The 14781-nt window shown below is 30.1% G+C and overlaps 1 protein-coding gene across 2 annotated transcripts in view; it reads right to left on the bottom strand.

Moving 5' to 3' along the window:
- Positions 1-14781, bottom strand: part of Cad99C (cadherin 99C) — a 985647-nt gene that overhangs the window by 24823 nt on the left and 946043 nt on the right. For both annotated transcript variants that reach the window (XM_075357741.1, XM_075357746.1), the window contains 7 exons: positions 12427-12711; positions 11041-11214; positions 7960-8169; positions 5114-5245; positions 3001-3117; positions 1479-1728; positions 466-617 (listed from right to left, as the gene is read on the bottom strand). In XM_075357741.1, coding sequence (XP_075213856.1) covers positions 466-617; positions 1479-1728; positions 3001-3117; positions 5114-5245; positions 7960-8169; positions 11041-11214; positions 12427-12711 — 1320 coding nt within the window. The remainder of the gene's footprint in view (positions 1-465; positions 618-1478; positions 1729-3000; positions 3118-5113; positions 5246-7959; positions 8170-11040; positions 11215-12426; positions 12712-14781) is intronic.

The following is a 14781-nucleotide window of genomic DNA, read 5'->3' on the forward strand; positions in this document are numbered from 1 at the left end:
TTATTAATTATTCAGTTTTCATTTTTACCCAGTGTTTAATATCTCAAGCAACATAAAAAGAAAACTTAAGCATAATTTATACGAAACATATGTAGAAAAGCTGAATAAAATCAATAATCAAGCCCACATAAAAGTCAAGCTGCAAAATAAAATATGTCCTGAATAACATATTTACTGAAGTATTATTATTTATCTTTGTATTTATTAATACAAAGATTATTATTTATCTTTGTTAAATAATAATAATTATTATTATTTAACTTTGTATCAAAATATAAAGTTTTATATTTTTAATGAAAAATATGCTGATTGAAAATGGCTCCTAAAATTACATTATTCATCTATGACAGATGAATAAAGGATTATTGGTTAAATTTACCAATATTTAGGAAAAATAATTATTAGAATCTCTTTAAGATGGAGAAGATAATATCTAACAACTAAAATTATTATAGTAATACTTACAGTAGTAGAACTACGTGAAGGGTTAATTAGATTTGCTAAAGTATCAAGTCTCATCTTGAGTACATATTCTGGTTGTACTTCATGATCTAGTCGCTTATCACCAAGACGAAGTTCACAATTTCTCTGTTCTGTTATATTCACGTAAAATAAATCTGAAAAAGAATATATTTCATTAACTATTAACTAAGTTTTTATTTTCATAACACTTTTTTTTTTTAAAGAGGTTGTTTGATTACTTCTTGCTGGATTGAGTAATATAGGTAAAAGCGTGTCAGCACCTCAAATTATTGATATTCTTGTCACGTAATATAATTCTAGGTATTCAGTACTTGTATAATGTAGGTATTTTGATTAAAAATTCTAAGAGTAGAAAAGGTGTATTTACTCATTATTTAGTTTAAAAACTAAGCAATATGTAATGTAATGTACAATAAGTATAATAATAGAGTAAATTATTTAAATCCATTTTTTAATTTATGAAACTTTTTTTATAATGAGCTAGACATCTGTGGCTATGTACCCTCTTCTGCAAACGGTAGCACAAAAAGCCTCACTAGTGACTAAGAAAATAATGACTGGGTAAAACCAATTCTCTTTCTCTGCATAAAATATTTAGAAAAAACAACTGTTATAGACATTCTTTGCTAAAAGTTGTGGGCACCAGCCAGTTCCTTTTATGTAGCACATTTATCTCCACTGTATCTTATTAATGACTATTAGCAATTTTTTTTTGTATTCTTTTTAGATTAGGTAGGAGGGATTTGTCAATTTTTATTGCTGTCAATACTTTTTTGTATCAGTCTTCTTGAGGATTCCAATAGAATATATTGGTATTGTACTATAATATATTTATATATAAACATTATGTTACAAATTAAAATCAAATAATCTTGGAAAAAATGCACAAGTTTCATAACTCATTTAAGAGTTTCTGTAGCAGTAAAACTAAAATAATATACAAACACAAAAGTAATCAATTAATTCTATTTATCTTTCAATAATGTTTTACATACCGTCATCATTTCCGCTAACAACAGAACAACGCAATGGTAAGTTTTGTTGGTGTGTTCTGCCATTAATTACCGTGAACGTTTTAATTAAAGAATTGGGTGGTGCATTTTCTGGTATTTGAACAGTATAAGAATCATCAGCAAAACCTAAACCAGCTTCTGGTGGAACTGTAGCAACATGACGAATGAAAATTGGTACAGATGTTATCGAAGATAACTGTGGTTCACCCAGATCATAAGCTTTCACATCAACCTGTAAAATCAAATTTATATTGTTTAAAATAATTGAAATCATATACATTTCTATTAAAATTCTGATGAAGTAGTTTTTCAAAGAGTTTTGTACACAACAAATACATAAAATGAATTAATTGTTGGTTAGTAACAAGAAGTTTAGGTAGAATTGTTGAACTGTCACATTGACTGGTGTGATTTATATATATATATATATATAATATATATATTTATTTATATGGTAAGTTTAACTTATATATTTACTGTGTTGGTGGTTTATATTTCATTTAATATTAAATTGTATTAGCACAGTATTCAATGGGGGATTTGAACCTGGGACCCCAGGATCAAAGACCAAATTACTACCACTCCACCATACAGATCAGCATAAATAATTTCCAGTTATTTATTTATTCCCTCACCTGCACCTACAGGTCGGCACATGGTTACAGCTATCCTAATTTCTTTCTCTTTTAATGATAATGTATGTAATTTTGTTGTATGTGAAAACATGCTAAGTCTAATTGGGATTTGAACCAAGAATGTTCTTTATGAAAGACAGAGAGATAAATTTTACTGCCTTTATTACAATAGAAACTACCACTCTTGTAGTTTCTTAATCACAAATTAATGATAGCTTATAAAAAATAAGTTTTAAATAAAAATTTACAACAGTGTAGCTAACGTTACCTTAAAATTTCTTTCAGTTAGAGACTGCAAATGAAACGTTAGAGACTAACAGACTGACATGTTAAAAAAATATTTTTCTGTACATATCAGTAAAATATTATTTCATAACAATTATAAAACTATTAATATTGTATAGTGAAGTACAAACTCATGGAAATTTTGGATAATGTTTCTTAAAACTATTGGACCTTTGTTAAAGCTTGCTTTTTTTCTGTGCTACTGGTAAAAGTTGAAATGTATGTAAAGAAAACCTGCAAGAATTAAGATTCTCTTCAACTACTTCCACTCACAACAATAATCAAGAACACAGAGCAAATCTCAATACGAAATATAACTAAAATTTTTCCATAAAGTATTTTATGAGCTACAACTCATTAAAGACAAGTTTCTCCTTTTTGACATATTATGATACTTCTGTTTTTTAATGAACTAAATGAGTATATATATTTTTTTATTACAATATCAAATATGTATTTACACATATTTCTATGATGGAAATTCAATTATATATAAAAGCTACTTTAGAAAATTGTAGCAAGTAGCTGTTTCAACAATATTTAAATGTTCATATGAGGTTTATATAATACAGAATTAAAAATACCTGGTATTCATTATCCACTTCTTTCCTTAAATCATCACGGACTTGCAAAACACCAAGATCTGGATCAATCTGGAAATATTTAGGTGCTTTACCTCTTCCCACAATTTCATACCTCACCTGTAAAAATAAACATAAATGTGTGGGATAATTTATTAATAAATTAATTTATTTGGCCAGGTATTATATGGTTTTCATCAACTAAAATGAAATGTTTTAAATTATAAGCAGTATTTTCAAGTATATTATAGAATATATAGTAGTAGTGGAAAACCTTTCATTGCTATTATTAACCAATATACTACAAGGTAGCTAGTATTTTCTCTTTTGAGAAATAATTTGATACAAAATTACTGAATACAATTAATATCAGATTGCAATATATTACTCTTGAGTTATTCTAATATGTTTCTCAGATCTACAATTTCTTATACTACTTGACACATGACTTTAACTACATGATACACTGTATAATTATTATAAGATATATTATTTTCTAGTGATTTTGTCAAATATTTCTATGAACACCACTGTTTTCTATTTAATAATATTATTCAAATCTCCAGAAATAGTTAAATACTAGAAAGTTATTCTTACCAAGCAAAATATATTTGTAAGCAAATATACAATAACATGTTCTTTCTTAGCTACGAGGGTTATTCTTTTTTCAAGGTCCGATCGGTTGCGAAATAAAAACCTGCACAAAAATTGGATGAACCTTTGCGCATATGTGTTGCGCAGCGTCTCTAGTATGGCCTTCAATCACGCCGTGTCACTTCATTTAGTTCTGAACACGCAGCTAGCACGTAAACATGTCGACAACAATAGCATATCCCGCCAAGTGTGAAGTGCGTGCGATAATTCAATTTCTTCAGGCTGAGGGGTGTAATGGAGCTGAAATTCATCAACAAATAAGTAATGTGTACGGTGAAACTTCAATGAGTGACAGCAAAGTGCGACAATGGTGCAGGAACTTTAAAGCAGGACGTACAGATCTTCATGATGCAGGCGGTCAGGGAAGGAAGCGAGTGTCAACCGATGATCTTGTTGAGAAAAAGGATGAGGCAATTCGAGAAAATTGTCGGTTCACAATTTCTGTAATGAGTGATTTGTTTCCTGAAATTTCAAGGTCACCATTCTACACTATTGTGAGTGAGACTTCAGTACCGCAAACTGTGTGTGAAACTCATGCGCAAACTGTATGGGTTCCCAAGATGCTGTCCGACCATCACAAAACAATGAGAATGGACACCTCCCTAACGTTTTTCCAGCGCTACCACAATGAAGAAGAAGATTTTTTGAACAAAACTGTCACAGGGGACGAGACATGGGTCCATTTCGAAACTGAAGAAACAAAAGATAAATCCAAACAGTGGGTGCATTCTCATTCTCCCAGTAAACCAAAGAAGTTCAAGTGAACCTTCTCCAACAGAAAGTATATGGCTACTGTGTTCTGGGGCCGGAATGGAGTTCTCTTGGTGGAAGTCATGGAACGTGGCACGACCATCACTGCAGCCTCATACTGTGTGACTCTTCAACGTTTACAAAGGACAATTCAGAATAAGCGGAGAGGAATGTTGTCATCAGGCATTGTCTTTCTCCATGACAATGCTCGGCCGCACACTGCAGCTGTAACAAAGAAGCTCCTGCAGCGCTTTTGTTGGGACGTGTTTAATCACCAACCATACAGCCCGGACTTGGCTCCATCTGATTTTCACCTCTTTGCTCACATGAAATGCTAGCTAGGAGGGCAACAATTTGACACAGACATTGAGCTACAGACCAGCGTAGAAACATGGCTGAAAACACAGGCGGCTCCATTCTATAACTAGGGTATTGGAAAGTTGGTACCACGCTACGACAAATATCCAAATTGGAGTGGCGACTATGTAGAGAAATAGCATAACTATGTAAGTACTTGTTACAAATAAATAATTTTTTATTTTCACTGTGGTTTTAATTTCGTGACCGATTGGACCTTGAAAAAATAATCGTCGTATATGAAATGTTTACCAAAGTTTTCTTGATCTTCTCACAGGGCTTATAAGATAGTGTGAGTAACATATGCATAAAAAAATAATAGTACTTCACATTAAGTAGATGCACTTAATATTACCTTATTTCCTGGAGAAGTCCCATCTGAATCAGTTGCTATTAAACTGGTTACTTTAGTTCCAATAGCTACATCGTCATCTAATGTAATTGGACGTGGTACAGATAAAAAGACTGGTGGAATATCATTTCGATCCTGTAAAAAAGGAAACACAAATATATTTATTTAAAACATATCTATTGTAAAATGTGTGAGGAGAAAAATGAAAACCTACAACTCAATATAGATTAAAATCTGAATTCAGTAACAAAGAGATTAGAAACAATGAAACTGGAATACAGCTAGATTAAAAGGTAATTGGTAGAAAGAGATTTAGTAATTATTAAAAAATTAGGTACAGTAAAAAATGAATGGCTTGATTTAAAAAAAAGGTTTACTAGACAGGAGGTGAGAAGCATTGGTTAATGAAAGGTATTCTTTTACTGATATATGTATGTAGGAAGTGTAAAAGTGTAAAAGATGAGAATATGGCAAAAGTATATGATTTAAAAAAATATAATAAACTGATGATGTGAATCAGCAAAATAAAACTAGCTAAACAATGTTTTGGTATAAAACAGAAAATACACACATTTTCAGGGAGGGGAAAAAATATATATAAAACACACACACACACACACACACACACATATATATATATATATATATATATATAAATAGAGGAAGAATTTTGAAGAAATGAAATCTACAGATATTAGTATCATAAGCTGCAGGAAAGTAAATACTTTTAGAAAGCAAAGAAAGAGCTGATGGATAACAAGAACATATAGAACCACATGAAAAGAAAAAACTAACTGATGATATGTTACAGAACGAGAAAAAAAATTATGATTTCATGGGAAATTCTATACCAGATTAAAATTTGAGTTAAAAAGAATAAAGCAATACACATGATATACCCGGGTGATACACCATACAAATTATTTTTAGAAATTAATTTTTCCACTTACTGCTGCTTTATATTTCCCTGTATGTTAAGTGCGTACATAAATATTCACTAAGTTAATTAATTAATGCAAATTCTACTATTTTAATTATGCATTTAATCTAAATTTTCTCATAAAAGCTCTGATGAAGCAGTTCTCTGCAAATTTACATAATATAATAGGAAAATATAAAGCATAAAGTAGAATAATTAATTTTTATAAATATTTGTAATCTGCTGTTAGGGTGCAGTTTGCTAGACTACTTATTAATCATTCATATTAATGTTTTAGGTGAGGCAGGTTTGAATAGGCTGTATGAGATGCAAAAACAAATCTAACTAGAAACATTTCCTTACATTTCAGTAAAACTATAATAATTGCAAACACAAATGAAGATGGATAGATAAGTAGAATCAGCCTGTCAGTTTAATGTGCATCTAAAATTTATAATGAACCAAGTGAGGCAACTTTAAGTGAGGTACTGCTTTAAGTGCAACCTTTGAGTGCTTTGTGTGACTGTACATTTGTGACACAGTTATAGCCAAATGTATTACACAACTGTGTAGCCAATAACCTTGAAAACAGTACTTGTGATATTTGTAATACAATAAGATTTTTTTCAGTGGCTAAACCTGCTGCAATTTAATTTTACTACTTAATTTTAATTTTTATGTTATTAAATATATTTTAATGTAGAGTTTAATTTGTTTAATTCATTACACATGAGTGAAGTATACTGTTCACAGAATTACTGGTAAGTAGATGTGGTAGAAGGCATTCTATATTATCAATATGAGCTCAAAAAGAGCATAGGTACCAGGGAGATTTTCTTAACTTTGACAACTTTGGAAAGCTATCTGATGTAAAACATTTACCCATATCCCAACTGAAGATTTTGTGAAGTTATTCAATAATGTGGAATGGGTAAAATTTTTTAGAATTGCAGAGGAAAAAAGTTATTTATAGCTTGTATACAAAACAAGAAATTGTGTTTTGAAAAAGTGAGGAAATAATAATTTATTTTATTTTGACTTTTATATGTAGTTGGTGAAATAATAAAAGATTTGAAAATAAATATTTTAATAAAAGAAAGTTGAAAGAAAGATTTAGGACTGGATTAACAATTAAAAGAAAAAATAAAGCTCATAAAATTCTCTAATATTGCCCTTTTAGCTAAACTAAAATGAGCCACAAGAAACTTTTCAGTATTATTTTTTCTAAAAGAAGTAATTCATTTGAAAATGAATTAGAGTAAAACAATAGTAATGAAATATGACAGAAAGAAGGAAAATAGTGTATTGGTTTATACAGGTATCAATAATATGTCAGACAGTGAAGAATTTTGTTAACTATGCAATAAAAGAAAAAAAGGGGCCTTTATGCAGGAAAGAAATTTTACTAATATAGATCAACAAAAAAGAAGGAAATTTAAAAAAATCTGCTCTTAGTGTAATGCTGAGGATGACAAAAACTCATGGTCAATAGGAAAGCCAGAAAGACTAAGTATAAATGATTTTGAAATAATTTATTATAAAATAATATTCCAAATTAAATTAACAAAATTCAAAATGAAGAAGTTCAAGGAGTAATAATTGCTCCTCAAACTTCTTCATTTCTTGGAGAAACTTATTTCTTACTAACTTTAATTACTGGAGAAGAAAGACCCTATGATAAATTCTTTCCAGAAGAACTAAGTAAGTAAGTTATAAATTACGGCATGTGGAGTTATTTACTAATGCAAGAAAGTGTGGAAGGTCTAGAGAGAGATGAATGTTGTACATGCAATGCAGAAAATTAAAGATATAGGATGAAAAAAATATCTTGAAATTATATGATTATTGAACAGACAGAAACAGAGAAATGTATGAACCCAGTCAAGTGATTTGACAAAACATTGATTACTAATTTTTCTTTTTTACTTACCTCAACTGATATGATAACTTTAGTAGTTGCTCCTGGCTGGTTATTATTATTCTCTAAAGTGCCTACTATAAGAACATGCTGACTATCTTTTTCAAAGTCTAATCCTTTGAGTGTTCGAATAACACCAGTTTTTGCATCTACTGAGAAAAGATCAGTAGGTCCTTGTTTAATTACATAAGTTATCTGCTTCTTTGTATCAGGATCATCAGCCTGAAAAAAATTGTAAGTAGATATAATGGCATAATAAAAATTAAAAAAAATATTAATAACTAAATAACAATCTCAGCATGCAAGCAGGAGATAGATATATTGCTCATATTAATTCTTTGCTGATGTAAAACCAAAACTGTTACTTTTAATAAAAATGTTAATAATGGATTGTCAGTATGGTAACAATGGAATGGTATGGTATGTTAACAATGGATTGACTGTATTGCTACTGATATCAGAACATATCAAATTATTTTTAGAAATGAAGTTGAAAAATGTTTGATGGGGGTCTTAATAATGTGAATACAATTGTTATAATACTTATAAATATTAAATGTCATAGGAGTATTTATTTATATCTAAAAGTTTTTTGAGGAAGCAAGTAGGAGTAGTTCTTTTTAATTAATCATTATTCAGATATCATTTTTTGTTATTAATTATATAATAATATAAATATATTAATGTGCATAGGTGCTATAATAATAATGAATAATATACAATTATAAAGCAATGTCAGTAGCAATGGAATTTTAAATTGATTTATAGTGCAGCAATTGTAAATTTTATCTTTTACTTGAAAACAGAAATTGTTACATAAGTGTATATAAAAGCAAATCTAAAAACCATATGATAAATTTAATGAAATTAAGAAAACTCGTTGCAGAAGTTTGATTTTAAATTCAATAGTAATTAAACTAGACCAACTAATAAACATCCCTGTTTAGCCAGTGTGTAGGAGAATATAAATGCACGCTTTAATGAAAATCTTAAATACAGTATGGTGAATGTTGTCCACATTACATTTGGAAATATTATTAAAAATAAATGCACATTTTTCAAGTGTTTTTTCAATCTGTAAGTCTATTAGAAAATCAAATTTTTTATATCCAAATTACCAGCTGAATTTTTTACTCAAATTTAATGAAGATTAGGTAAATACCATTACCATGTTATATGATTGCTATTAAGAATTGCTCTTTTGAGAGATGTGAATGTTAGAATATACAGACCTAGAGTACAATTAAGTACTCTAAAATAAGGAACCTAAAGTCCCTTTTGTTCTCCTGGAATCATAGCTCTTGACTAACTCGCCAGGATAGTTTGGTGGTTAAAAATCATCATCAGAAAATCAGCTGATTTTCGAAGTCGAGAGTTCTAAGGTTCCAAGTCCTTATAAAGGCAGTTGCTTTTATTTGGATTTGAATGATAGACTGTGGATACATTGTTCTTTGGTAGCTGTTCCAGATTACATGTATACGGTACATTTACACTTAACAGCTAGGTCAGACCTGAGAAGCCAGCAGCAGTAATTTCATCTGCCTATACACACACCCAGACCTGCCAGTTGCTTGAAAAGTGGTTGGAGAAAACAAATCAACATAGACCTGGAGCTATACTGCAAGAAGGAAGGTATGGTAATCAGTCGAAAAATGGGGTGTGGTTTTTTTGCATTTCTCGATGTTTCATAACCTAGGTACCCCAAAGAATAAAAAAAGTTGGAAGGAATTTTGTGGTCAATATATCCAGGGGCTGGGGTAGATAGTTTCTTTGGGTCAGTTTCACAGAAATTTTTAAACATAACCCCACTTTATATTAAGCTCAGTACCTGTGTACATGCTTAACTTAGCACTGAAAAATATTTGCTTCTCAATTCTCCCTCTTACCCAAAAATTAAAAAAAAGCTATCTTTTTATTTGTTGAATAATTTTTAAACAAATTTTTTAATGTCTTCCTGAGCTTAGTAGTAGTGGTCCGTCCAAGTGACCCAAAAAGATACGTTGAGGCAATCAATATTGGAGGTGGGGGAGCTGATCAAAGTTAAAAAATTGATTTTTAAAATTTTTTTCATGTATCACTATTTTTCCACTATGTAAGAATAAATAACCAATACCAGGAAAGAATAACAACTTTGTTGTCAAGGTTTATTATGGGACTACTTCAGCAATATATTATAATGTAATGATAGTTGTATACTATTATCAACTAGAAACGGATGTTTTAACATCCTGTTGAACTAAGGATATTTCTACTCTAAATCATAATTGAATGTGGTCTACAGAGACCACATAAATAAAAAAAATACTCTACCCAAAAGAAATTCTACAGTAAGTAAATTCAGACTACTAGATAAATAACACATATTTAAAAATCAACTAATAAGTTAAATAAAATAAACTTAATGAATACATACAACTCTCTTCTTCATAAATAAACGGAAACGTGTAAGTATGAAATATTAGCCCACTGGGCTGGTCTAGGGGTTCACTCATTGTCTCAAATCAGTTGTTTAACAGCGGATTTTCAAAGTTGAAGGTTTTGAGGTTCAAATCCTACTAAAAACTAATTGCATTTATATACAGATCTGAATACTAAATAGTGGATACCAGTGTACTTGGGTGGCTGGGGTTCAATTAACTGCATGTCTCAGGAATGTTCGACCTGAGTCTATACAAGACTACACCTCATTTAGATATCATACATATTATCCTCATTTCACTGAGCCAATTATTCTTTAGATTTTGATTGTTTGAAGTCTGAAGTCTGTGGCAGTTAAAGGAAAAATACCAAACACTCACTAACCCTTAAATTGGTGCTTATTTCAAATGTAAAGAAGAATTGAAAAAAAATATTATTTTCTACATTTTAGTGTAAGTTTTTTGAAGATTGTTTTTTAAGTTTACTGAGTTAGATGCGTTTTTAATTTAATTTATTACTTTTTGTTAAAGCAAAAAAAAACATTGAAATCTTCAAAGAAACCATTTAGTGTAGAATAAGACTTTAAACATTGTTAAAAAGCAAATAGATATGAATTGAATTGAGAGTCTTCTACTGTTTTAAGAAGTTGAAAAGAAATAATTTGAAAAAACATACCTTTACTTGTGTAACAATATAATCAGGAACATTTTCAGGTACAGTAGCTTCATATGTAGTAAGATGGAATATCGGTAACTCATCTTCAATATCTGTTACTTGAATAGTAACTGTGGCAGTAGCAATTCTAGGATCAGGTGCACCATCTTTGGCTGTTACTACAAATCTATATTCCTGAAAGAAAAAAAAAATATTTACAATCAACACAATTTATAAATAGTGAATGGAATATAAGTGAGATGTAAAACTGTAGTGGGTGTAAAGAGTGCTTTAAAATTTAATGAGGATGAAGTTTTATTTCAATCTTCACCAAATGTTCTTCAGCTACCTTGCAGACTTACAAACACACAACTAAGCAAGTAATCAAATTCAGTAGGGCATGGAAGTTATTTCTTCTAAAAATAAGTTGGCAACATTGGTAGGTTTATGTTAAACAGTTGTGTTTCTAAATTAATTTATAAAGCATAAAACTATAAAAGTAAAGAACTCCTTAAAGCATAATCAGTAGTGATATTTATGTACCAGTATAAGGTACAAATAAATTCAAATTTATATTTATTCGGAATATAATAAAATTTTCTGAAGTAATACCAATATGTTTTGTAACGCACTACTGTATTGTACAAACAGACATTATCTGACCCTTGCCCAATTTAAGGACGAGGAACAGTTGGAGGATGTATCCCTTCAATAATATTTTTGAACAAGATATTTTAAAATAAATCATATGAATAGCTTTAAATATTAAACGTAATATATTGAGTTATTATCCCCCAAATACTATTAATAATATTGAAAAATTATGGATAATCATAAATAATTTCCACAAAAAGAATCCAGCATATGAGGTATTTACATAAGGTTCTAATATTATTAGTATGTAAAAATACAGTTTATCCCTTTTTTCACCCTTTTCATCCTTTTTTATTTTTTTACAAGGTGAATTTTATCCCTAATTCACTTTGTATATAACTGAATTAACAGAAGGATACATAACTGACTCAAAAGGATTACTTTCTGATTATCTTTTGACACAAAGATAACACCCAGCATAGTCAATATAATAATTTTCACAATAATATTGACTTTGGTTAAGTCTACATAACATTAGAATATTTAAACATACAATAATTTTCTTTTTTATTAAATCGTTTAAATCTGAAACTACTTTTGGTTTAAAAAACCACATCATCTGGGATCCATGCTATCAGATTATAATATATAAAATACTCAAACCTTTATAATTTTTTAGTATGTAAAAAAGAAATATTGCTTTCATGGAATCTGCTTCCACAGAAGAAGATTTTTGTATAGAATGTGCTTCCACTTGCAAAATGTAACAATGAACATGCAACTGTTGTCTAATGATTGTAAGAGTTTATTTACCTTTTGGCTTTCATAATCAAGAGCGACTTTAGTTGTAATTTCACCAGAATGAGTATCAATAGTAAATGGTACATCAGAAGGAAGTGAATATGATACTTCTGCATTGATACCTTCATCAGCATCGACTGCTTTGACTTGACCCACTTTAATATTAGCAGCACCTTCTTTAACAACAAACTCGTACGGAAGATCAGTAAATTCTGGATTTTTGTCATTGATATCACTTACTCTAATGTTTACTGTAGCTGTACTTGACAAACCACCTTCATCTTCTGCTTTGATTATCTGTATTATACATTAAAAAAAATAAATAATTAAATTTATATGTTTACTAATTTTATTCAATTTACCTATCAATTTTTTTACATATTTGTCTAATAATATAAATATAAAAATATTTTATTATCCTTGCTATGAACCCAGCTACACCTAACAAAAGAGAATGTGTTTCTATTACATTTATGTGATAAACTTAGGCAAATTTTCCTTTAAAAAATTTTTGACCTTGCCATCTCATGAGAATCTGATTGAATGGTTTGTAGTTCACGTAAATATTCCCAGTAGTGTGTAGTGCACATAAGCAATCCCAGTGCCACATAAGCATTTCATTCAAAAATCCTTTTATAAGTAGATTGTCAATTATTCATTATTCACTTGATTTGCTTACTCTTGATTTTTCCATCCCCTTTGTTCTGTGGTTTATAATTGGATGCTAGGGACTTTCAGACTTGCTGTCACCTTCCTTTGTATTTGAATGGTTTGGTGAGATTGCTTGCTCTATGGCAAATAATAAGAGGCAGGGCCGGAATTTCCTATAGGCTAACTAGGCTTCAGCCTAGGGCCTCAAGATCAAGAGGGGCCTACATTCAAATTGTTAACAAAATTAAAATTACACTATTCTAAAAACAAGTGAAAAAGGCTGGCTATTTTAGCTTTTCAGTAGATTCCACTCCTGACATATCTCATACTGATCAGTTGACATTAATTATTAGACATGTGTCACCTGAAGACGGTTTGCCAACTGAGAGATTTTTAACTTTCCTTGAGCTAAAAGATCACTCAGGGGAAAGCATAGCTGATTTAGTATTTAACTATATCACTACTGAACATGAAATTGATTTCAGAAAATGACGAGGACAGTCTTATGATAATGCAGCCAATATGGCTGGTAGATACAATGGTATGCAGCAAAAAATTATCAAAAAAAACAAGTTTGCAATATTTGTTCCTTGCGCTGGTCACTCTTTAAATTTAGTAAGTCGTTCAGCTGTTGATTGTTGCCTTGATGCTGTTAATTTTTTTGGTGTTGTGAACAAAGTTTATATCTTTTTTTCATATTCCACAAAAAGATGGGCAGTTCTGAAATCATATTTGAAACCTCATTCTAAAGTGCCTAAATATTTATTAGGGAGGCACACGCAAAAGCTACAGAAGCTATTTTAGAAAATTACAATGATATCACCAATGCACTCAATTATTTACATTCAGATAATAATACAAAGAGTGATACTATATTGAGGGCCAACAATCTTTTAGAGAAGATGGAAGAATTTGAATTCGTGTTTATGCTCCATTTCTGGAATCGAATACTGAGACATTTTTCAAGAGTAAATAAAATTCTTCAAAGCCCTAATATTTTACTTAGTAGTTGTGCAGATTGGTACAGGTCACTTTTGGTTATTTTACGTGAAATTAGGGAAGATTTTGATGCACTAAAGCAACAAGCAAAAACACGTTGCCAAATACTGAATATAGAACTGCCAGAAGGATAATAAGAAGTAAAAGGCAAGGGAATTACAAAAATTCATCCTTAGACGAACTCTCTTCAAGAGATAAATTTAGGATTAAATCATTTATTCCTATATTAGATGCACTAGAATCAAATTTAGGAAGAAGAGCATCTGTTTATGATGATGTGAAAATATTTTCCTTGCTTGCCGATCTTACGTTATCAAAGGTAGAACCTCAAAGAGGTGTTGAGCTGTTAATGCAAGAATACCCAGAAGATGTCAACCAAAATCTTACTGAAGAACTATTTCATTTCCACACATATGTGAGACAAACACGTAAGCCTTCAAAAAATTCCACATTGTCGCATACAGACTTGTATCAAATAATATTCAAAGAAAATATTCAATTGGCCTTCCCCAATGTGGAATCAATCTTACAGCTGTTTCTCAGTTTAATAGTCACTAATTGTACTGGAAAAAGGTCATTTTCAGGTCTTAAAAATATCAAAAATCAATTAAGAAGCACAATGACCCAGACGAGGTTGTCTTCATTCAGTATTTTGTGCATTGAAAATGAGACCTACAGAAAAATAGATTTTGATGAACTTATAGAAGAATTCTGTGT

This window comes from Lycorma delicatula, chromosome 1 (genome assembly GCF_047948215.1).
Source record: "Lycorma delicatula isolate Av1 chromosome 1, ASM4794821v1, whole genome shotgun sequence".
In the NCBI taxonomy this organism is placed as follows: Eukaryota; Metazoa; Arthropoda; class Insecta; order Hemiptera; family Fulgoridae; genus Lycorma; species Lycorma delicatula.